Source organism: Typopeltis vanoorti, chromosome 10 (assembly GCF_054136105.1).
Source record: "Typopeltis vanoorti isolate ZY-2024b chromosome 10, IOZ_Tvanoo_1.0, whole genome shotgun sequence".
NCBI lineage: Eukaryota > Metazoa > Arthropoda > Arachnida > Uropygi > Thelyphonidae > Typopeltis > Typopeltis vanoorti.
The window spans coordinates 21173839-21200420 of record NC_143558.1 but is presented as its reverse complement, the minus strand read 5'-3'; the positions used below and the strand labels follow the sequence as shown (position 1 = coordinate 21200420).

Here is a 26582-nt window from a genome sequence, read left to right as displayed (position 1 = left end):
AAAGTTTCTACATACATTCGGCATTGAAATAATGTTGAGTCTTTAATATTCACTATTTCTATATAATTCACAGTGCCAAAATGAAGCCGCATGGCTCTTTCTTTATATATAGTATTTTTTTTTTCTGTAATTAGGAATTTATTGACCATTTGCTGTCCTACACTATGGTGGCATTTTTTAAAATACTCTGTTATAAATGTTACACTTTAACATACTGAAAATGCCACAGATATTAAGGAGAAAATTTTACATCTAGTAAATTCAATTTCACATAAGTTTTAGCTTCCATCTTTATTTTCACAAATCATGGGAATATGTAAATATGGAAAAGGTACATGACAAGATGCTAAGACAAAAGCTGTTTAAATAATCACAATTATATAATGTAAATGGTACATTATATCGAGCAATACATAGTCTACATTAGTTTTAAGTCAGCAGCTAAAATTGAAAGAGGTCCAGGAAGATGGTTTAATGTAAAATCGAGTATGTAATAGTGCACATTATCTCTGCTGTAATTCATTTACATGAATCATATTATGAAGGAAGGTAACATTAGGCTTGTCAAAACTGGAGATATTCAACTTAGCTCTACTTTATGGAGATTATGTTATACTCTTAAATAAATCCAGTACAAGTCTGCAGGTTTCCCTATTCCCTAACTAGATGGAATAACTGTTGTAATAAATTTGTATGAAAATCAGCAATAAAATGATAAAGACTGAAATAGGAAGGAACACTGAAAGCATCAACTGCATCCTGAATGAGAATATAGAAGTGAAGCATTTCAGCTATATAGGCACAATTTTTGAAAAAGATAGTAAAGAGCCTGTGTAGCTCAGTGGATGTGGCATTTGCACACCACGGCGCTTGGCCACATGAAGGAAGACTTGGTTTCGAGTCTAGTTGGCGACTAGACGAAATTTTTCTAAGCCTTTTTTCGACCAGTTCCCGAGTTAGTCGATCTCTGGCACGGGCAAGCGGGATTTAACTCCCGGAAATCGGGTTTTTCATCCCGTAAACTCAAGAAAATCGACTGTAGAACCTACAGTATTTCAGACATTAAATATACTGTGTTAGGGACCACGAGATGGCGGCATTTGTTGAGCCATTTCTCTTCACTGCGTGCCGCTTAAATAGTGATAGCCCTGGGCCAGCTATCTCTGATTGGGTACCAGTGGAGATTAAACTGCCCACTCAGTCTCCAAAAAGTTAGATAGGGCTAAAAACTGGCCTCGCCTACTCCCTATACGGGAATAAAAAGGCATCAGCGGATAGTAAATTAAATCTGGAAATAGACAACAGAACTAATTCTGTTGTATGATGGTATTAGTATGATACAAACCAATCTAGTATTGATACTTAAGCATCACTTATGTTGAAATTTAATGGAGAAAATGCATGTCTAGAGATAATAATTACCAACTAAATTTACTTAGCTATTTTCACCTTGGTGACTAAGACATCTTCATGGACAGAGAGAAATACATCTAAGCACATGCATGCATGCAGGCAGGCAGGCAAACTAGGAGGAAGGCCAACACTGATAGCAAGAAAAGCAAGATCCTATAATTCTGATACACTCTATAGGTATAGTGATGGAAACTCTGTGCAAGTCTCAAAATAACAGTTTTCCATATTTTAGGTAGAGTATCATTACAACATTTACCAAACCTGAACAAATTCACCTGCTTCACTTAAAATATAAGATTCAATTATTTTGAGATTTTCAGCAACTCTCCATCACTGCACTCATAAAAAGCACGATTTAGGACTGTAGGATCCTGCCTTTCTTACTCTGACTGTGTTTGCTCTCGTGCTAATCTAAACTTGAAAAGCAGACACGTGCTTTCTTTTTTCATTTGTATTTCTTTGTGACCATGAACATGACCAAGGTAAATTATTGAAATATTTGATAAGTAAATTTAGTTAGTAATTATTTTTAGATGTGTGTTATATACAAAGGAAATACAATGATTGTTTTTACTTCAAGAGTAAACTGTATGTGAATATGAATAGCATTAATCTATGTAAAGAAATCTTGAAGTTCAGAAAGGGAATCCTGCTATACTGCAAAAATATCATCCACATATCTGTACCATAACTATCCACATATTTGTACCATGAAGTAGCCTGAATGATAACAAAATCCAAGAAATGTCTTGCTGGAGTAATTCTAACGTTTGATCTAGGGCAGCAGTTTTCAACCATTTTTTATCTTATAGCACACTAAAACTGATTACTAAAATTCTATGGCACATCATTTTTCGGCAACTATTTCAGTAACAGCGTAACTTGCTTCTTGTGTTTGTTCCGATACTGTCACAAATTTGGTTCATTTTTTTGCCTGGTGAGTTTTATCAAGTACAACTCTTTTAAAATATTCCACTGGTATCTCGCACAAGTGGGAGTGTTTTGACTGCAGATGTCTCTTCATTTTGTTAGGAACTATTGTTTGATTTGCCAGTTTTTCGCCACATATGACACATGTGGGAGGTGGTGGATTATCTTGACTTAAAATAAAGTCAAAAGACAAATAATACCCATTGTACTGGCAGACAATGGTTTTAGATGTACTAACATCACTTACTACTTCACTGTCATCTAATTTTCATTTTTTAATTAGAAACTTGTCCATGTTGAATGGATCCTTATAAAAAAATAAAAAAATCAACCAAAGTTGGAAAAAAAAATAATGAATTAACTTTTACCAGTTAAAAGAAAATATGGGTATCGCTTGAAATTACTGGTCTTGTAATGTTTTAAAAGTGCAGCACTCATAATTTTCACTAAAATTCAACACTGTTCAAATACAATGAAACCGATCTTACAGAATTGAAACCGATTTAGATGTGTCGGCAAGAAAAATGCTCAGAAGTTTCAGTTGTTCACTGATTAAACCTGGCTCATCTTTATATGGCACTAGCACTACAGTGTATGCTATAATTGTTGCACAACTGGAGGAACCTGTAAACACATACAACAATGCATATCTATAATAACAGATATAATAAATCCATATTATAGCAATATAATCACAAATTTAATTCATTCTTAACAATTCTATTCGATGCAATATAAACATTTGACTCCTCATATCCTTTGTAGGTAAAATGTGCAAAAAAATACTTGTTTTACATCAATTTTTATTCTTTTATATCGAAATACTGGTTGAAAATTGCTGATCTAGAGGAACATTTGTGAAGACAGATATGATATCAAGGCTGATTGAGAGATCACTAGGGAAAAGAAGAAACTCCAAGATTCTTATTTTTAAGTGTAAATTGTTCTTAATGAAGGTTGTGGAATGATCTCTGAAGGCTGAGACTAAATTAGAAAGGTGTTTCACAAGAGTGAACCAATGCAGTCAACAAGATATAACAGAACATTTGCTTTGTGAACTTTTGAAAGTTCATATCTAGAGGGTGGCACAATTAATTTGGTTTCATCATTCCAACAAGAGACACTACAGATGAGTTCATTACCTACTTATTTGATTTGAGGTATGATCATCAGAAGCAGGATGCTAAGTAGTGTAGTCCTGCAAGGTAAGAATACAAACTACTAAGGCTGATAAGGGAAAAGCTATTATAGTTCACGACAGGTAATCATACTATAAAAAACTTAGATTAAACTTGGTGTGCAAATTTGTGATATTTAGTAAATGCAGTTTGCTATGATAAATCTTTAAACCTCTAATTATTTGTAATGATAAACTAAAATTGGATTGCTTCTGTGGGGCTTAAGTTTGCTTTTTGTTTTAGTTTTTAAAAGAATGTGAATGTTCTATAACAATTTGTGATGAATTTTGCTATAATACAAGTCAACTGTAATATGTTGAAGTGAGTGAGATCACTATAATTAGAGTGAACTACATCAAGACTACTTTTATATTCAAGCAGTTTTACTTGTCCTGTTCCTGTCATGTCAACACTATTACATTTAGTTCTTCAATAAGCTGATAACACTTTTGTGGGTAAGTTTATATTTATTTGTTATGATAGGTTTCACGGTATAAAACGAACACAGATGGTTAAGAAATTAACTATTTATTAACTTAAAAGCTAATATTTTGCTGGTAATATATCCAGCATCTTCAGAGCACACAACACAAAGTTTGTTACAAAGGCAAGACAACCACAATACGGTGTAACAGTGGGGACAGTATAAGTGATTGCAGCGTGCAACACAAGACTAAAGTCCTAATATGGCGCCATCTAGGTTTAAAAAAAATAAAATAAAATAAAATAAAATAAAAAAAAATCCAAGTTTTGAAATAGTAGTCCAAATGATAAAAAATAAAAGTAATAAATATTAATTTGGTCTTAGGATAACTGTCTCCCAAATCTTTGGTAGATTTATACAGCCATACTTGTTAAGGTTTGGGGTATGTTTCAAGGCTTCTGTTGATTCCAGAAACAACCTCTCTGACTTGTAGAAGCTTCTGTGCATTACTTTTGTTTCTTTCCAATTGATCCTGTGTGTAGGGGTATCCAAAGAGTGGTCTACCAGACCCGACTTACCATAGAGAAAGTGTCGGATATATTTTTTGTGTTCACTGAGGCGGATGTCCACATTTCTTCCTGTCTGTCCGTAGTAGCCTTGATGGCAAGAACAGGGCACTTCATAGACACCAGGATGTGATAAAGGAGTGCATTTGTCCTTAGGTGAACGGATGAGAGTTGCTAATTTTTTATACGATTTAAATACTCTGCGTAATTGGTGTTTGTTAAGATATCTAGAGTGCTTTTCATTTAGCAGTTTTTCAAAGTAATTACTCCATACTTCAAGGATATCTTTTCCTCCCGTTTTCATGTCACCTTTATCATCTCTAACTCCTTTTACAGGAGATAGAGATGATAAAGGTGACATGAAATTTCCTCCATTCCTAAGCTTCTTCAACAACCTTCAGAATATTTTGCCCCCTTCTTGATATTTATTTTCTATATTCTTGCCAAAGTCCTCCCAAGACTTTTGTTTAGATAGTTTTACACAGTGTTTAGCATTCTTGCATTTGTTTCTGTATTCTCTAAGAGCACAAGCTGACTTATTTGCCAGGAACTTTTGATATGCTTTTTTCTTTTCTTTCACTGCCTGTTTAACTTCCTGTGTCCACATTGGAGTTCTAATTTTTCTATCATTGCAGACAACTTCACCACATGCCTCTCTAGCTAAATCAATCAGGGTTTTCTTCACGGCTTGCGACTGAATCTCCAAGGTTTGATTCCTGTTCTCAAACTCTTTCATTTTTCTTCAATAACCTTTGTGTATTTTAGTCTACAGTTCACATCTGAGAGCTGCTCAACTTTCATTCGCTTTAAAACTTTCTTACATGTTATTCTTTTCAATATGAAATTCAATTTGATCCCGCTCAAGACTAAATAGTGATCACTTCCAATTTCAAATCCTCTGTACACTCTGGTGTTCTGCACCAGGGAGAAAACATCACTATCAACAATAACATAGTGGATGAGACTTTTCTTATTCCTTGCCTCTTCTCTCCATGTGAATTTGTGCACATTTTTATGTTGGAAGATGGTGTTAGTAATAACCAGTCCATGTCCTGAGCAAAAATCCAACAGATATTTGCATTATTGTAAGAAAGTTTCAAAGCGAATAAAAGTTGAGCAGCTCTCAGATGTGAACTGTAGACTTACATATACAAAGATTATTGAAGAAAAAATGAAAGAGTTTGAGAACAGGACCAAACATTGGAGATTCAGTGGCAAGCCTTGAAGAAAACCTTGATTGATTCAGCAAGAGAGGCATGAGGTGAGGTTGTCTGCAAGGATATAAAAATCAGAACTCCAAGTTGGACACAGGAAGTTAAAGAGGTAGTGAAGGAAAAGAAGAAAGCATATCAAAAGTTTCTGACAAATAAGCCAGCTTTTGTTCTTAGAGAATACAGAGACAAATCTAAGAAAGCTAAACACTGTGTAAAACTAGATAAACAAAAGTCATGGAAGGACTTTGGCAAGAATACAGAAAATAAATATCAAGAAGGTGGTAAGGAGGAAAGAGTGCTGTGAAAGGAGTTAGAGATGATAAAAGTGACATGAAAATGGGAGAAAAAGATATCCTTGAATTATGGAGCAATTACTTTGAAAAATTGCTAAATGAAACAAGCAGTGATGACAGCACAGTGATAAAAAACACTCAACAGGTATACAGTCATTAATACATATCAATGTTTGAAGTAGAAAAAGCCATCAAAATCTGAAATGTGGAAAGGCAGCAGGAGTAGCTGATATTCGACCAGAAATGCTGAAGTATGGTGGTATAAAAGTCTTACAGTGGCTGTACTGCATAGTTCAGAAAGCCTGGACAGAGGGATGCGTTCCTGATGATTGGAGTAGAGCTCTAATAGTACCCATATATAAAAAGGGAAATAAAACTAAATGTGAGAATTACAGAGGTATTTACCTATTGAGTGTTCCTGGCAAGATCTATGCAAGTATACTTGAGAAACGGTTGAGAAGAATTATGGAAGAAAAGTTTGGAGAAGAACAAGCTGGATTCAGGCCAAATAGAGGCTGTCAAGATCAGATCGTCACTTTATGACAAATAGTCGAGAAAGCATGGGAATATAACAAAGATCTGTATTTAAGTTTTGTCGATCTGGAAACGGCATATGACAAGGTGCCAACAGAGAAGCTATTCAATATGCTACAGTTATATGGTGTCGAGGGCATTATATCAAGCAATACTCAGTCTTTATTTAAGTTGCAAGTCGGCAGTTAGAATTGAAGGAAGTACAAAAAGATGGTTTAATGTTAAATCTGGTGTGAGACAAGGATGTACATTATCCCCTCTGTTATTCATTATCTGTACGGATCACATTATGAAAGAAAGTGGGATTAAACATGATATCAGAATTGGAGATGTTAATGTCAGCTCTTTGCGTTATGCAGACGATGTTATACTTCAAAATAAATCCACTACAAGTTTGCAAGATTCTCTGACTAAATTGAATAACTGTTGTAATAGATATGGTATGAAGGTCAGCATTAAAAAGACAATGTAAACTGTGTTGCGAATGGGTAACCTGTGGAACAAGTAAAACGTTTCAGCTACTTAGACACGATTTTTAGTGAAGCTGGTAAATTAAATATGGAAATAGCTGGTATGGTAGGAAGTCTATTGAATAAATTCATATGGAATAAGAGAGAAATTAGTCGGAACACTAAATTAGCTGTATACAGGACAGTGTTCAAACCAGTTTTAACTTATGGATCTGAGAGCTGGGTCAGAAGTAAAACACTTGACCAAAGACTAGAGACTGCAGATATGAGAGTCCTCAAAAGATTAGAGGCATGAACAGATGGCATCAATGACAATATCATATTAAAAATGAGGATATTAGGAAAGAACTAGACATTGTCAGCATCCAGGAATGCATTAGCAGAGCTAATCTCAGGTGGTATGGTCACTTAAATAGAATGGGAGAGGAAAGATTAGCAAAACAAGTGTTCTCTGCCAGGTTGGCAGGAAAACAACCCAGAGGAAGACCAAGATATAGGTAGATTGATATGGTACAAACTGCCTTAGACGATAGAAATATAAGATCTGATAATGTTGGAGTCTTGACAAGTAAGCGACTGATTTGGAGGAAAATTGTAGATAGGAAGTTAGTAATGATGTAAATTTTTCATGTAGTACTATCATATCCTGTACACCCCTTGAGGGTACACATCAGGAATTTGATGATGATGATAAATTTTTCTTCAGTAACATCTTCGAAAAAACTCTTAATTTCTGTTGAAAGGTAAGGACTTCCTTTAGTAATGGTAAGGCTGTGTTTCCTTTCCCTTGCAACTTCAAATTTAGCTTATTAAAATGTTCTCTCACATCAAGTAAAAAAAAAATTTTTATCCATTCAGGGTTACTGAGAAGTTCCACATGATTTATGTTAAGGTTTTTTAGTGGTTAAGAAAACAATTACTTCCTTTTAAGCACTGAAAAAAAACGAGGTTGTAACGTACAGATGTAAAAATCACCAAATCTTTATGTTCAGTCAACATAAAGATTTGGTGACATTTACATCTGTACGAAGGTTATCAAGAGGAAAAGCATTAAAAGTCACCAAATCTTTATGTTGATTACCTAGTTCCTCTAAAAATGTGTCCAAATGTCTGTGATTCAACACCTGAAATCGAATCATTGGCACAACAATATCCATCGCTCTTTTTAGTTGTGGTAATAATCCCAAAGAATTTGCAACTAAAGTTTCTTGATGCAAAAATGCAATAAAATGAAATAAGTCCATGTGGAATATGAGTTGAGAATAATTTGAAAAACCTCTTATTTTTCGCAACCATAGAAGACGCACCATCAGTCGCAATGCATACTATATTATTAATATTTATATGTTTATTCTGGGTGCTTAAGGGTCAAAGCTGTATAACTGAGAGGAAACCTCCACATAGCCTTTAAAGGAATGCGGAGAACCGATCAGGGCTTCTGACCTAATGTCCAATCCTCACCTTCTCATGGTGCACAATGTTGGGTATCTACCTGGATACTGAACGAATGAGGATGGTCTGGCAATTTGGGATTTAGCCGACCAAATTGTATTCTTATTGGTTAAACCAAAATAAAAAATAATGGTACAACATGACAAAATTTCATACCGGCTGGGGTGTCGCCCGGTTAAACAAGCCCCCCGTTTTTTTCGCCACAGAACCAGAGCGAACAGTGAAAAGTCAGCTACTGGAACAAATCTGAAAACAAACCCCAACTCAACATCACCAGAGTTAAAGATCAGATCCACGTAAGAAGCCTGAATGGCAAAGAAATGGAGCTAGCTGAGGAATTAGATAAGTACCAGATCGACATAATAGGGGTGACTGAAACAAAAAAGACAAAAACTGGTGAGATCTTTCTGAGCAATAAATACAAAATGTTATATTCAGGCAATGACAGTCAAGGAAAAGAAGGAGTAGCCATAGTATTCAACAAAATACGAGGCTAATCTTCTTGAATGGCAGCCAGTCTCAAGTAGAGTAATGTGGGCAAATATGAGAATGAAGAACTGGACAATGAGACTTATTTGTGCCTATGGTCCCACAGAAGGTTCTACTAAGGTAGAAGTGGAGAATTTTGTGAGGCTTTAGAAAAAGCAACTGACACAATGAAAAATGAAAAGTTGGTCCTTTTGGGGATCTAAATAGCATAGTAGGAAATGATTGTGAGACATACAAAAATATTTTCGGAAAATTTGGAGAAAAGAGCAAAGCTAATAATAATGGCAAATATCTGTTGGATTTCTGCTCAGGACATGGACTGGTTATTACTAACACCATATTCCAACATAAAAATGTGCAAAAATTCACATGGAGAAAAGAATCTAGGAATAAGAAAAGTCTCATTGACTATGTTATTGTTGATAGTGATGTTTTCTCCCTGGTGCAGGACACCAGAGTGTACAGAGGATTTGAAATTGGAAGTGATCACTATTTAGTCTTGAGCAAGATAAAATTGAATTTCATATTGAAAAGAATAACATGTAAGAAAGTTTTAAAGCGAATAAAAGTTAAGCAGCTCTCAGATGTGAACTGTAGACTAAAATACACAATGATTATCGAAGAAAAAATGAAAGAGTTTGAGAACAGGAATCAAACCTTGGAGATTCAGTGGCAAACTCTGAAGAAAACATTGATTGATTCTGCCAAAGAGGCATGTGGTGAGGCATGTGGTGAGGATAAAAAAATCAGAGCTCCCTGGTGGACACAGGAAGTTAAAGAGGCAGTGAAGGAAAAGAAGAAAGCATATCAAAAGTTCCTGTCAAATAAGTCAGCTTGTGCTCTTAGAGAATACAGAGACAAATGCAAGAATGCTAAACACTGTGTAAAACTAGCTAAACAAAAATCATGGGAAGACTTTGGCAGGAATATAGAAAATAAATATCAAGAAGGTGGCAAAATATTGTGGAGGTTGTTGAAGAAACTTAGGAATGAAGGAAAGAGTGCTGTAAAAGGAGTTAGAGATGATAAAGGTGACATGAAAACGGGAGAAAAAAGATATCCTTATGGAGTAATTACTTTGAAAAACTGCTAAATGAAACAAGCAGTGATGACAGCACAGTGGTAAAAAACACTGTCCAGGCATGCAGTCAGGAATACATATCCATACTTGAAGTAGAAAAAGCCATCAAAGGCTTGAAACGTGGAAAGGCAGCAGGAGTAGATGATATTCGACCAGAAATGCTGAAGTATGGTGGTATAAGAGTCTTACAGTGGCTACACTGCATAGTTCCGAAAGCCTGGACAGAGGGACGAATTGCCAACGATTGGAGTAGAGCTCTCATAGTACACATATATAAAAAGGGAAATAAAACTGAATGTGAGAGTTACGGAGGTATTTCCCTACTGAGTGTTCCTGGCAAGATCTATGCAAGTATACTTGAGAAACGGTTGAGAAGAATTGTGGAAGAAAAGCTTGGTGAAGAACAAGCTGGATGCAGGCCAAATAGAGGCTGTCAGGATCAGATCTTCAGTTTACGACAAATAATGGAGAAATCATGGGAATATAACAGAGATCTGTATTTAAGTTTTGTCGATTTAGAAAAGGCATATGACAAAGTGCCAAGAGAGAGAAGCTATTCAATACGCTAAAGTTATATGGTGTCAATGGGGCATTATATAAAATACTTAGTCTTTATTTGAGTTGTAAGTCAGCAGTTAGAATTGAAGGAAGTACAGGAAGATGGTTTAATGTTAAATCTGGTGTGAGACAAGGATGTACATTATCCCCTCTGTTATTCATTATCTATATGGATCACATTATGAAGGAAAGTGGTATTAAACATGATATCAAAATTGGAGATGTTAATGTCAGCTCTTTGCTTTATGCGGATGATGTTATACTTCTAAATAAATCCGCTACAAGTCTGCAAGATTCTCTGACTAAATTGAATAGCTGTTGTAATAGATATGGTATGAAGGTCAGCAATAAAAAAACAAAGACAATGAAAATAGTCAGAATCATTGAAAATGTCAACTGTGTTGTGAATGGAGAGCCTGTGGAACAAGTAAAATATTTCAGCTATTTAGGCACGATTTTTACTGAGGATGGTAAATTAAATATAGAAATAGACAACAGAATCAGCAAAGCTGGTATGGTGGGAAGTCAATTGAATAAATTCATATGGAATAAGAGAGAAATTAGTCAGAAAACTAAATTAGCTGTATACAAGACAGTGTTCAAACCAGTTTTAACTTATGGATCTGAGAACTGGGTTAGAAGTAAAACACTTGACCAAAGACTAGAGACCACAGATATGAGAGTCCTGAGAAAGATTATAGGCATGAACAGATGGCATCAATGGCAATATCATATTAAAAATGAGGATATTAGGAAAGAACTTAACATTGTCAGCATCCAGGAATGTGTTAGCAGAGCTAATCTCAGGTGGTATGTCACTTAAACAGAATGGGCGAGGAAAGATTAGCAAAACAAGTGTTCTCTGCCAGGTTGGGCAAAACGACCCAGAGGAAGACCAAGATATAGGTGGATTGATACGGTACAAAGTGCCTTAGATGATAGAAATATAAGATCTGATAATGTTGGAGTCTTGACAAGTAACAGACTGATCTGGAGGAAAATTGTAGATAGGAAATTAATAATGATGTAATTTTTTTCATGTAGTATTATCATATCCTGTACACTCCTTGAGGGTACATGGCAGGAATTTGATAATGATGATGATGTTTATTCTGTAAACTTGTTAGAAGGTTTTCTGAAATATATTGAACTGCAGTGTATCCTTTAAGTGTTAGCTGATAAAGAAGTTCTTCTTGAATACCGGAAGATGTATATATTTAACCATCGCGCAGCATCATGCCATATCGGAAATATCATTTGATTCATCAACCATAATAGATATAAAATCTGCAGAATTAGCATTCATAATTTGCATACTTGAAACTTCTGCAGAAAAAATTTACAATCCGTTCCTTCACAGTTCTAGCACAAAGAGGTAAACCTTTCATTTATTTTACATATCTCGTCCTTATTTTTATATCCTTAAATAGAATTTCAGAGACATTATATATATGCAATTTTTTAGAAATTCACCATTGGTAAAAGGTTTTCCCACTTTTGCTATTTCAAAGGATAACAAAAAACTTGCTTCAGTAGTATTCGACAAAGATTTCATCCAAGTTGACAAATTTCTTTGCTGAAGCAATGATTTCTTTTGCAATTTTTCAATAGCTTTTTTTCTATTATCACCCTCAGGATATTTTTTACTGAAGTCTAAATGTTTTCCTCAAAAATGTTGTTAGACATTACTTGATTTGTTATTTTTGAAATCGTAGATGGCAAATTAAAGATTGCGGATTTCCATTTACTTCTATAAATGCAAATTTCTCTATCCATTTTATAAAATCCTCTGTTTTCTTTGATTGTTTTTATTTTTCTTGAACTCATATTAGGAGGGTTATTATCACAAATTTACCTGCAAGTAAAAACACAAATTCAACATAATAACATAATAAAAATTAATTTGTGCATAACATTACATGACACTAAATTAAACACCAGTTTAGTACCACAATTATTATTATTATTATTATTGTTCCGGGAAACTCCAAGGAGTCGACAGACTCATCGAGGGAGGCCCTAACATCATGCCTGGAACAACTATTCAGCATTCATACAGTATCTATCATATCTTGCCTTGAACTCATTCATGGTCGTAGCACCCACAACAGACTCCGGAAGCTTATTCCACTCATTCACCACTCTCCAAGTAAAAACCTAGCTCTAACACCCTTGTCAACCACGCTCTTGCCCAGCTTCCATGCATGGCCCCTAGTCCTCCCACCACCAGTCATATTTTCAAAACTATCTTCTGGATCAATCTTATAAAAACCCTTCAGTAATTTGAATGTCTCAATCATATCACCCCTCCTTCGCCTATCGTCCAATTTCTGCAACCCACAAATCCTCAACCTATTCTCATAAGGTTCATTCCACAGACCTGCTACCATCTTGGTCACTCGTCTCTGGACCCTCTCCACTTCCTCCCCATCACGAAGAAACCCTGGTGCCCATAACTGGGCACAGAAGTCCAGATGGGGTCTTATCAAGGCTCGATACAGAGGAACAACAACTTGTTTGTCTCTGCATGTTAAAGTATTTTTCATAAGCCAAGTGATTTGGTGAGCTGTTTTAGTCACTTTTGCAATGTGCCCCCTAAACTTCAACTCCCTATCCACCAACACTCCCAAATCCCTGGCCTCATCAATCTCCTGGAGTACAGTTCCACCAATGCGATATACTGCTGCTGTTCTTTTCACCCCAAAGTGCATAACCTTACACTTTGCCACATTAAACTGACATCCATTTTTCCTAGCTCAGTCCTCCAAACTATCCAAATCATCCTGTAAAATTTTGACATCCTGTGCACTCACAATTGCTCTACCCAACTTTGCATCATCAGCAAACAAGTGAACACTTCCTCTCAAAAATAACAAAATAACAATAAATAAGTAAACTAACAGAATATTTATTTTGACAGTTAAAATCCGTATGTATCTAAAAACCGTGGTGTTTGACAGGACAGCTGATCAATTAGTTCAAATTTTTGCCGTGCCACTAGTTACCTTAGGCAGGGTTAACATTAAGCGGTATTTCAAATGTAACGTAGTTGTCAGTTGTTCATGCCATAAAATTTCATGCGTAACACATGTCACATGCACAGTAGCTAGCACCACAAACCGTATCAAAAAACATATTTAGTTGTTTATATTAATTAGGTATCTTTTAATTCAATATAAAAGAGTCGCACTTTGTTCAGCCAAGAGCCGCATGCAGCTCCAGAGCCACTGGTTCTCACCCCCTTGATGTAAGTGATTGAGCTTGGCATGAGAAAAATATGTGAAATATATCCATGCACTTCATATAGAAACAATTACTGTTAACTGCAATTTTAGGCACACATTCTCATGTGTTTAAATAGTAAATTTACCTGACATGCTTAACAAAAAACACCATACCTTTCCTTTTTCAACCATACACTTAATGAAAAAGAACCCAGAAGGTGCTGGAGTGCCATCAGGAAAGGCAGATCTGGGCAGTTTTTTCAAAAGTCTGTAAGCCAAATCATTTTGATCTCTGTTTACCAATTCCAATATAGTATTGATACAGTCCTGAGAAAATCCAGGCAATATCCTAAGATGGCTCATTATCTGAAAGAGAAACAAATGCATCATGTAGCTACAAGGTGCTTTAATACAGAGAATAAATAAGAAAAGATAATTAAATGATCAGCCTGTTGCACAATAGCAGCGTTTCTCAGTATGGTATTCATAAACTTCATTGCTATTACATATCTTTCTGAAAATTTTATAAAAAGTATCTTTGATATATTAGAATGTCATTTTGAATTCAGAAAGGTTCATGAATTCAATAGTTTGAACACTGCTTTCCTTACTATTTGAAGTTAAAATCAAGCTATCCAAGTGTTTAGTTCATCTTGTATGATAAAAATCGGCAGAAGATAGACAAAATCCTATTATTGAAAATACTGATTATGTTAAAACTTGATATTAAAACAGATGAGCTATTACAAAGACAACTTATAAAATCCACCAAGGATAGACTACCTGAACTATGACATTCTGATATTTATCTGAACATCATGCGCATCTTGCATGATTAAACTCAGAGTGAATGATTGAGCTACTAATATCAGAATTCATTGTAGAGGCTTTGGCTTAATGTGAAGAACTCAGTAATTAACTAGAAATGCAAGGTGGAAGAAAACAAGAAAAAGGAAGAACACCAGAGGTTCTGTAAACTCATTTCTGATGCATAAGTCACACAAAATAACTGCAAGTGTATCTTGATCAGCAACTTAAAATGGGGTGAATTACATTGTAATAAAATGGAATGATGCTTTTAATGTAAATATAAAATGTCAATATATAATCATCATCATTTCCTAATATGTATCCTCAAGGAGTGAGACCAGACAGATTCTATGAGACAGTACTATGTGATTAAGTTTACATTTTTACCAATCTCCTATCAATAATTTTCCTCCAAATTAGTCCATTACTTATCAATACTCCAACATTGTTGTATCGGACATTTCAGTGTTCTAAATCACTTCTGACTGAATCAATCCACCTAGATTTTGATCATTCTCTGGGTCTTTTGCCTGCCATTTGGACATCAAACACCTTTTTGCTAACCTTTTCTCTCCTATCATGTTTATGTAACCATACCACCTCAGATTAGCTCTGCTCACACACATTTTTGAATGCTAACAATGTCAAGTTCCTTTCTAATATCTTCATTTTTAATATGATTCTGCCATTGATGACATTTGTAATCTTTAATCAGGTGATTTATTTCTAACCCAAATCTTAGATCCATAACTTAAAATTGGTTTGAACATTGTTTTGTATACTACTAGTTGAGAGCTTCACTAATTTCTCTCCTATTCCATACAAAATTATACAACTGGCTTCTGCACTATACTAACTTTGCACATTCTGTTGTCTATTTCCATATTTAATTTGTATATTCACTAAAAACTGCACCTAAATAGCTAAAAAATTTTATTTGTTCTATAGGTTCTCCTCCACTGAGAACACAGCCAAAGTTTTCTATGTTCCTATCTGTTTTCATAGTTTTGGTCTTCTCATTGCCAATTTTCATACCAAATTTATTACAACAATTATTCAATTTAGTCACGGAATCTTGCAGACTTGCACTGGACTTATTTAGAAGTATAACATCATCTGCATAAAAAATAATTTACTAAGTACCAACTATCCATAGCACAACATTCTCTTATCGACTTTCCTAAAGTTGAAAATTCTAAGTACTTGAAGGATATACTGCCAATGTAAACTTGCCTATTATGGATAGCAAAGATACAGCTACATGAAGAGCACACCACTAAAATATTTATTTTGGTGGTGTGCTCTTCTATATTTATGAATCAATAAAAAGACTAGTGGACCACTTGCTTGTCACCTTTCACTCAGAAGATAGAGAAAAACCATTAAAAAATGCCATTTCAAAAATAATACTTTCTGGGGACTATGCTTTATAGAAAAGTCCTAATTTAAATAAATTTAGCAGTCAAAAACTACTAACGTTTGAGATTTAACAAAAGCAGCTACCCTTGACTGTATCCAGAATGTGTAGTCAGGCCTTAGGACACTAACTTGACTATTTCATTCTTATTGAATTCTGAACTATGTGCTTTTTTAATCACATTATGAGTGCTCTGACTGAGAATGCCAGTAACTGGTGGCAAGATTTGAGTAACAGTCTTTGCTTCTTTCACCTGCCATGCTAGGACAGCCAATTAAATTCTCATAATAATGATCAGCTCTGTTTGCACATTTCTGAATATTAATAATGGCACGTTCATTTCTGATATCTACATTTTTAATATGGTTCTGTCAATTATACTACCTGCTCAATCCCCTAATTTTCCTTTGAAGTCTCATATCTATGGTCTCAAAAACTTTGAGTGTTTTGCAATGAACCCAACTTAACCCTATCTGAAAAAAACCAAAAAATTCTTCCTGTTATGAAGATTTGAACTGGGGTTTCTCTAAAAGACAAGTTGCCAACTTCGTTTGTCTGAGTTGACTATAACAAGTAAACATATTAAAGTTATTATTTATCGCGTATAATGGATAATGTCTCCATTTTCCAACTTATGTGCTGCAGGTTCAAATTTCACTATGGCGTATATGCTTGTTAATATCGTTGGGTAATAGACGTCTTTAATGCAAAATATGAGGCCACCATCCTGTTTCGTAGAAGCATACATGATTCGAGAGATCAGCTCTGTTTCTACATGGTTTGAAAAAGTCATCATCATCAAATTCTGACATGTACCCTCAATGGGTGTGCAGGATATGATAGTACTACATGAAAAATTTACATCATTACTAACTTCCTATCTACAATTCTCCTCCAAATCAGACTGTTACTTGTCAAGACTCCAATATTATATTCGATCGTCTAAGGCACATTGTACCATATCAATCCACATATATCTTGGTCTTCTTCTGGGTCGTTTTCCTGCCAACGGGGCAGAGAACACTTATTTTGCTAATCTTTTCTCACCCATTCTGCTTAAGTGACCATACCACCTGAGATTAACTCGGCTAACTCATTCCCGGATGCCGACAATGTCAAGTTCTTTCCTAATATCGTCGTTTTTAATATGATATTGCCATTGATGCCATCTGTTCACGCCTCTAATCTTTTTCAGGACTCTCGTATCTGCAGTCTCTAGTCTTTGGTCAACTGTTTTACTTCTGACCCAGCTCTCAGATCCACAAGTTAAAACTGGTTTGAACACTGTCTTGTATACAGCTAATTTAGTGTTCCGACTAATTTCTCTCTTATTCCATATGAATTTATTAAATTGACTTCGTACCATACCAGCTTTGTTGATTCTGTTGTCTATTTCCATATTTAATTTACCATCTTCACTAAAAATTGTGCATAAGTAGCTGAAATGTTTTACTTGTTCCACAGGTTCTCTGTTCAAAACACAGTTGACATTTTCAATGATTTCTGCTTATTTTCATTGTCTTTGTCTTTTTATTGCTGACCTTCATACCATATCTATTACAACAGTTTAGTCAGTGAATCTTGCAGACTTGTAGTGGATTTATTTAGAAGTATAACAGCGTCCGCATAAAGCAAAGAGCTGACATTAACATCTCCAATTTTTATATCATGTTTAATACCACTTTTCTTCATAATGTGATCCATATAGATAATGAATAACTGAGGTGATAATGTACATCCTTCTCTCACACCAGAATTAACATTAAACCATCTTCCTGTACTTCCTCCAATTCTAACTGCTGACTTACAACTCAAATAAAGACAAATTAAGTATTGCTTGCAATAATGCCTGATTTACACCATATAACTGTAGCATATTGAATAGCTTCTCTCTTGGCACCTTTTCATATGCCTTTTCCAGATCAACAAAACTTAAATACAGATCTTTGTTATATTCCCATGATTTTTCCACTATTTGTCGTAAAGTGAAGATCTGATTCAGACAGTCTATTTGACCTGAATCCAGCTTGTTCTTCACCAAGCGTTTCTTCCACAATTCTTCTCAACCATTTCTCAAGTATACTTGCATATATCTTACCAGGAACACTCAGTAGGGAAATACTTCTGTAATTCTCACATTCAGTTTTATTTCCCATTTATATATGGGTACTATGAGAGCTCTACTCCAATCATCAGGAATTCGTCCCTCTGTCCAGGCATTCTGAACTATGCAGTGCAGCCACTGTAAGACTTTTATACCAACATACTTCTGCATTTCTGGTCGAATATCATCTACTCCTGCTGCCTTTCCACATTTCAAGCCTTTGAAGGCTTTTTCTACTTCAAGTATGAATATGTATTCCTGACTGCATGCCTGGTCAGTGTTTTTTACCACTGTGCTGTCATCACTGCTTGTTACATTTAGCAGTTTTTCAAAGTAATTACTCCATACTTCAAGGATATCTTTATCTCCAATTTTCATGTCAGCTTCATAATCTCTAATTCCTTTTACAGCACTCTTTCCTCCATTCCTAAGCTTCTTCAACAACCTCCAGAATATTTTGCCACCTTCTTGATATTTATTTTCTATATTCCTGCCAAAGACTTCCCATGATTTTTGTTTAGCTAGTTTTACACAGTGTTTCGCTTTCTCACATTTGTCTCTGTATTCTCTAAGAGCAAAAGCTGACTTATTTGCCAGGAACTTTTGATATGCGTTCTTCTTTTCCTTCACTGCCTCTTTAACTTCCTGTGTCCACCATGGAGTTCTGATTTTTCTATCCTTGCAGACAACCTCACCACATGCCTCTCTGGCTGAATCAATCAGGGTTTTTTTCATGGTTTGCCACTGAATCTCCAAGGTTTGGTTCCTGTTCTCAAACTCTTTCATTTTTTCTTCAATAACCTTTGTGTATTTTAGTCTGCAGTTCACATCTGAGAGCTGCTCAACTTTTATTCGCTTTAAAACTTTCTGACATTATTCTTTTCAATATGAAATTCAATTTTATCTTGCTCAAGATTAAATAGTGATCACTTCCAATTTCAAATCCTCTGGTGTCCTGCACCAGGGAGAAAACATCACTATCAACAATAACATAGTCAATGAGATTTTTCTTATTCCTTGCTTCTTCTGTCCATGTGAATTTGTGCACATTTTTATGTTGGAATATGGTGTTAGTAATAACCAGTCCATGTCCTGAGCAGAAATCCAACAGATATTTGCCATTATTATTAGCTTTGCTCTTTTCTCCAAATTTTCCCAAAATATTTTTGTATGTCTGACAATCATTTCCTACTGTTATACCCTGATAAGTTGGAATATTAAAGTTTCATCTTATCATTGTATAACAGAACGAACACCCAATAAAAAACATTAAAATATGCTTGGTATCTAGGTATGAGTATTTTTGAATACAATAATAAGAAAAGAAAGAATTGTAAAGCAATGAGATGTTATTTACTTGTATAAAAGAAAAGAATATGTAGGAAGAGTGTGCAAATATTATGTGTATAATTTAATACTGAATTAAGGTCGACATTATCTTTAGTGTGAATTAACCTTTATTGTGAATATACATGTAAGAACCAGACCAACATAATCTGGGTAAACATAAGCTCGAAGTTCGTTGGGCAAGCAGACAGTTGCCTCAAGCGGTTTCGTGCTCGTGAAACATGCTTAGAAGCATCGGGAGAGAATCGGACAATATGACGTCAGGCACACGCAACGGCAAATTCTACATGCCATGTGAACGGAAAAAGTTATGGTGATGGCCGTTAGGGAGGAAGTATAAAAGGGTTAGAACCCCCCCATCTCTTAACAGTATTTTCTCTGGTGTCCTGTGTTCGCCTGGTAGTCGTTCGGAGCTCTTGGTGTAGGTCCATTGCTGGTATGCAATTGGACGGGTTTTCAGCGGGAAGTCTAATCCCTTGATACTGCAGCAGTCTATGCCGTGTGGAACATCGAGGAATGTATGTGTCCGAAGTGTTGTGATAATGAAATACAAAGAGATGATCGCGTTCAGACATCGACGATTGGAAAGAAAACAAAAGGGTATAGATAAGTGGACAGTTTGTTATTTGATATGTGTGAGAGTCCAGAAATTAATATTGTGTAGAACTTTAATGAAAAGAGACTCAGAGATAGAAAATTAAGAGAGACTGCATGAGAAATGACTTGTTTGTCGTAGAAGATTATGAAAGGACAGACGCTGTATGAATCTAAATATTGTGTGTATTTAAGAATGTTTAACCAGGATTTTATCTATAGAGTAAAAGTTGTCTGGGATTATAAAGATATAGATTAGAGTGTAAGAAATATGTTATGTGTAGAGTAACTTAGGTAGATTGAATTTTGATGGGTTTTTATATAAAAGGTATAAAAGTTATTAGATGTGAATTATTCCTTAGCTAGAATTTGAATGGGTCCTTTCTAAGTTTGTATTGTTAACAATATGTACATTATGGTAAATAAACCTTGTTTTTCTTTAACCAATTTGGTCTCTTTATGGAATTCGATGCACCACTTGTAAAATTAGTTACGGATCTGAGTGGGAGATTTTTAGGAAATAATTCACGGTCACGATTGCATATCTTGTGTTATCATTGTTCACTTCTTACCAACTTCTTGATAAACATTCTAATTAATCTAATAGTCCTAAGTGGCGCAGCTTGAATAAATAAATTTTCTTAGAACTAAACGAGGTTGGTAACGAAGTGTCTGCAACATAGGTTTTGGCTCGACCCTTGGGCTATTCCTTTGTGACTCAGAGATACCACGTGCCTCACATTGGCCAGACTTTAAAGAAATCAAAAGATATAAGAATTTATGAGAAAGGGGCACGACGCAACGCTACTCTGCTATTTAGATCCTCAACAAGGACCAACTTTTCCTTTTTCATTGTGTCAGTTGCTTTTTCTAAAGCATCAAAAAATTCCTTCTGTGGGACCATAGGCACAAATAAATCTCATTGTCCAGTTGCCTATTCTGATATTTGCCCACATCACTCTACTTGAAACTGCCTGCCATTCAAGAAGATTAGCCTCATATTTTGTGTTGAATACTATGGCTACTCCTTCTTTTCCTTGATTGTCATTGCCTGAATATAACATTTTGTATTTATTGCTCAGAAAGATCTCACCAGTTTTTGTCTTTATTGTTTCAGTGTCACCCCTATTATGTCGATCTAGTACTTATCTAATTCCTCAGCTAACTCCATTTCTTTGCCATTAAGGCTTCTTATGTTGAAAGTACCGATCTTTAACTCTGGTGATGTTGAGTTGGGGTGTATTTTCAGATTTGTTCCAGTAGCTGACTTTTTGCTGTTTGCCCTGTTCCCTGGCAAAAACAATGGGGGCCTTGTTTAACCAGGCAACGCCCCAGCCAGCATGAAATTCTGTCATGTTGTACCATCATTTTTTATTTTGGTTTAACCAATAAGAATACAATTTGTTTGGCTAAATCCCAAATTGCCAGCCCATCCTCGTTCGTTCAGTATCCAGGTAGATACCCAACGGGGTGCACCATGAGAAGGTGAGGATTGGACATTTGGTCAGAAGCCCTGGTCGGTTCTCCGCATTCCTTTAAAGGCTATGTGGAGGTCTCCTCTCAGTTATACAGCTTTGACCCTGAAAAAGTGCTATGTTTAATCTCCAGAGCACAACGCCTAAGGATTATCTAACCCTTAACCACCAAATGTACTATCATTAATCTTTTATGGGTAGGATTATAATAAAAAAGTGGTGCACAACAAAAACTTAACTTACTTTATCAATATACTGATGATGTCCATTAACAGAAAGTGCAACCATAATATCCAGATAGTCCTTATCTAAAAGAAAAACTTCATTTTTCTCTGCTTCATTAATGTAATGCTGTATGGATTCAATATCACCCTTTTCTGCATAAGCACAAAGCAAAGTTCTGTAAGTATCTGAAGATGGCTCCAGGTGTACACTTCTACAAAATACAAATAAAATATTACTTGTTACATAACTATCATTACAAATGCCCAAAACTATGAATCATAATCAGAATGGTTATAATTTTTAATTGGAATGAAGCCAAACCAGAATGCACATAAGGCTTGGACCACATATTTTTTTAAGCAACCAGGTGGTAGTACCCTGCCTCTCTATAAATAAATAATAAATAAAAATGAATTTGATAATATTAATACATGTTTTGAAAAAGTTTAATTAAAATCCTATTTGATATAGATTTGTTAAGCCAATCAATCTTTTGAATATGCACTACTGAATTACAGTGTATGGCAGATGAATATCACCATTCAAATAAAATACCACAATCCTGCTTATTTGAGGACTTAAGTGGAATTAAAAGTTCAACATTTAGTCTAACATTTCTGGATTATCTAATATTCTTAGCTAATCTATGGCATATTTGCAACCCTTTATAACATTACATGGAAATACATATATACATACACAGTAGATTCCAGTTAACTGGGCTACTGGTTAATCAGGACAGCCATCTTATTGGAACAAGTCTGGACAGATAAAAACAAAATGAAAAGATAACAAAAATTTACATTGTTTATTTATTTATTTATTTTTTTTTGCCATTTAATTTGGCCAGTCACTAACCTCTATCACATGGAGTGTTAAAAAAAGAATGTAATTTTGATTCAAAAATTACTTTTTTTTTTAAATAATTTTTTTTGAATTATATTTTGATTCAAAGCAATACTCTCCATATAAGAAACATCACCACAGAATTGTTGCCATCATGGCAAGAATAAAGAACTGGCTCACATCAGAAAATTGTTGTTTGATAAGAGAATGGTATCCTTGACATATCAAAACATTATTATGCTCAAATTATGTGGTTAATTCTTAAGATCAAGGAAATTTTTTATATATGTTTTATCAATATTCTTTAGTAATTTTTCATTTTTAATTAGAGTTCATAGACAAGTAAACTTATAAAATTAGAGCCGTTTAAATTAAATAAGATTTCAGTCAAGTGTCTAAAAACCATTCTCATGGTACAGTTGTTAATATTAGCCAGTTCTTTACTCTTGACATGATTGCATCACTATGGATTTACTTTTCTTACCTCACATTATTAATTTTTATATGAACATTTTGAAGTCTTTAAATGTAACTGTCTTAAAACCTAGAATTTGGTTATGCTATTATAAATGATATTATGGTAGCTTGATTCTATTGCAGCTCAATAGAAATTATTGAGTAGATGGAACCTTGACCAGTCTCAGACACCAAAATGAAATACTGATATTAAATAAACAGTTCTAATTATGCAGATTTAACAAATTAATGAATCTATCATTACATCATTTAACAAGGCGCCTAAGCTGAACAATTAGCTTCATAAGACAGCCAGAATTAGAATCATATACTTAGTGAGAATAAGGATGCTGCAATTTAAGCTTCACAAGAGTGTCCCTTCCCCCACCAGAATCAGATGACAGAACTATATGGCACTATTTGTAATGAATCACTCAGAAGTTAAATGTTTCAGTGACAGTCAAATACACAATCAGAGTTGTATTTCATTAATACTGCTAAAAGGTGGTCTTAATATTTAACTATCTCAATCATCTTAATATTCAACTGGCAGCAATCCAATCAGATCTCTTGCTAAATGGATTGTAGTCAACAGCTGACTTATCAGTGTTCACCCTGGTGTACCCTGATCAAAACAGCAGTGCCTTGTTTAACTGGGCAAACCCCAACTGATACAACACGTCATTATGCTAATGTTTACAATAGAAAATGCACATCTGGAGATAACTAACTTTATCTAGGTGTTAAATTATTAAGCCAATATTCTGCCTTGATCACCAAAGCATCTTCATAGGGATTAAAGAAAAACACTGAACATGTGCACATATGCACACCACCATCAGTAAGCAGAGCAGTGGTCTATATACAAATAATAAAATTCATCTACGGTATTTTCATCAATGCCATACTAAGATGTTTAAATCAATCTCCCTACAAAATATAGACCTTCTTTAAGCAGCTTCATTTCCAATATAAGGGTTATGCCATCATACAGTGATGAAATTCACCTATATTTCTTATGATGTCTGTATGATGCACCGTATTTCGCAGATTATAAGATGCACTTTTTTTCTTTGAAAATAGGTCTGAAAAACAGGGTGCGTCTTATACGCCGATACTCAGTTTTTTATTACTTTCATTTCTGGAAATTTTCTCTGTTCTGAGTTAAACGATTTCTTTCTTGCTTCCTTGCGGTGTGTGAGAGCATTCCAGTTATGTAGAGTTCAGTGGATGTGCATGCACTATCATCGACGATCACAGCTGTGTTCCTGTTCATTTAAACTTTCCAACTGTTGTCGCGGTTGTTGTGAATGGTGATAAATTTCTGCCATTAAATTTTCTCTAAATTTCTTGGCAAATTATGGCTGAAAAACGTCAGCATTGCTACAATATTGCATACAAGCTACGTGTGCTTGTGTATGCTAAAGAACATGGAAACAGGGCTGCAGAGAGGCATTTCGAGCCACCCCCCAACTGAGAAAATGATAAGAACTTGGCGGAATCAGGAAGAGGATCTAAAAAATATTTTTTTCCTAAAAAATGTGTACAAAAAAAGGGGATGCGTCTTATACGTTGGCAAATATGGTAATTCGGAAAGTTTAAGTGAGCTGAAAATTCCAGCTGGTACTGAGCCCGTGTTTGTGGATAGTTTTTTTTTTAAATGGGATTTTGTTTCGTTAAATCTGTGTGTGTGTGTCTGTGTGAGAGAGAGAGTGAGATTTCTGTTATATTTTTGATATTTTTTGAAATTTTTCTTTTGGTTTTTAAGGAAGATTTTTTTAATCTCAAAACAAGTTACAAATGTATAGCAAGTTTTTTCTGGATTCTGATAATGACCTCTTGGTATGAGGTAAGGTAACAGGTTGTGATCAGAATACAGAAAGACCTTCCTACGAGAAAAATAATTAGTCTTTAGTATTAAACAAACTATGAAGTGAAAAATGTAACAATGCAGCATTAAGAAAATTATGGAATAAAAATCCAAAATTTCTATACTACTTACTTCATTATATCAAGGACATTTTTAGCATTTTCCATATCACTGAAAATAAAATTTAAAAAATATGGTAATTCCTGGAATTGAAATATTATGATTTCAAAGTAGTAAAAGTGAAACATGTTATATTAACTGCTCAAAACCAATTTTTTCACTATAGTTTTTTTTTTTTTTTTTTTTTTTTTTTTTGAAAGCATGAGCTTTAGTCAGGACTTTCTAGTAGTTCATTACAGGAGTTTAATTTAGTAAGAGATAACTGTACAAAAGTTTTCTCTTTCTTTTTTTTTTTTTTTTTCATGTGTATTAGTTATTTCTTTAAAAATTATACAAGTTATAAATCTTATGTTTACACACACACATCCTGACTTTTATGGCAGTAGCTGTGAACAGATTATCATCTTTCAAAGGTCTATGGTTAAAAAACTGTTTAGTCATTTTTCAGATTGCACATGCAACAAGGGCTATATATTATAAACAAGGAAAATAAAGGCAATTTGGGATATAGCCAACCAAATTGTATATTCTTATTGGTTAAACCAATATACAGAATGATGGTACAACATGACAAAATTTCATGCCAGCTGGGGCGTTGCCCGGTTAAACAAGGCCCCCTCCATTGTTTTCACCAGGTAACCAGGACAAACAGCGAAAAGTCACCTGGAACAAATCTGAAAACACGCCCCAACTCAACATCACCAGAGTTAAAGATCAGTACTATCAACATAAGAAGCCTGAATGGCAAAGAAATGGAGCTAGATGAGGAATTAGATAAGTACCAGATCAACATAATAGGGGTGACTGAAACAAAAAAGACAAAAACTGGTGAGATCTTTCTGAGCAATAAATACAAAATGTTATATTCAGGCAATGACAATCAAAGAAAAGAAGGAGTAGCCATAGTATTCAACACTAAATACGAGGCTAATCTTCTTGAATGGCAGTCAGTCTCAAGTAGAGTAATGTGGGCAAATATGAGAATGGGGAACTGGACAATGAGACTTACTTGTGCCTATGGTCCCACAGAAGGTTCTACTAAGGTAGAAGTGGAGGAATTTTTTGAGGCTTTAGAAAAAGCAACTGACACAATGAAAAAGGAAAAGTTGATCCTTGTTGGGGATCTAAATAGCAGAATAGGAAATGATTGTGAGACATACAAAAATATTCTGGAAAAATTTGGAGAAAAGAGCAAAGAATAATAATGGCAAATATCTGTTGGATTTCTGCTCAGGACATGGACTGGTTATTACTAACACCATATTCCAACATAAAAATTTGCACAAATTCACATGGACAGAAAAGGCAAGGAATAAGAAAAATCTCATTGACTATGTTATTGTTGATGGTGATGTTTTCTCCCTGGTGCAAGACACCAGAGTGTACAGAGGATTTGAAATTGGAAGTGATCACTATTTAGTCTTGAGCAGGATAAAATTGAATTTCATATTGAAAAGAATAATGTAAGAAAGTTTTAAAGCGAATAAAAGTT

The 26582-nt window shown here is 34.7% G+C and overlaps 1 protein-coding gene across 1 annotated transcript in view; it reads right to left on the bottom strand.

Moving 5' to 3' along the window:
* Window positions 1-26582, bottom strand: part of LOC150102216 (leucine-rich PPR motif-containing protein, mitochondrial-like) — a 394112-nt gene that overhangs the window by 308521 nt on the left and 59009 nt on the right. Inside the window, exons 7-9 of the mRNA XM_090399109.1 lie at window positions 25103-25141; window positions 21817-22009; window positions 14001-14192 (exon numbers count right to left, since the gene is read on the bottom strand). Of these exons, the coding sequence (XP_090255235.1) occupies window positions 14001-14192; window positions 21817-22009; window positions 25103-25141 (424 nt within the window). The remainder of the gene's footprint in view (window positions 1-14000; window positions 14193-21816; window positions 22010-25102; window positions 25142-26582) is intronic.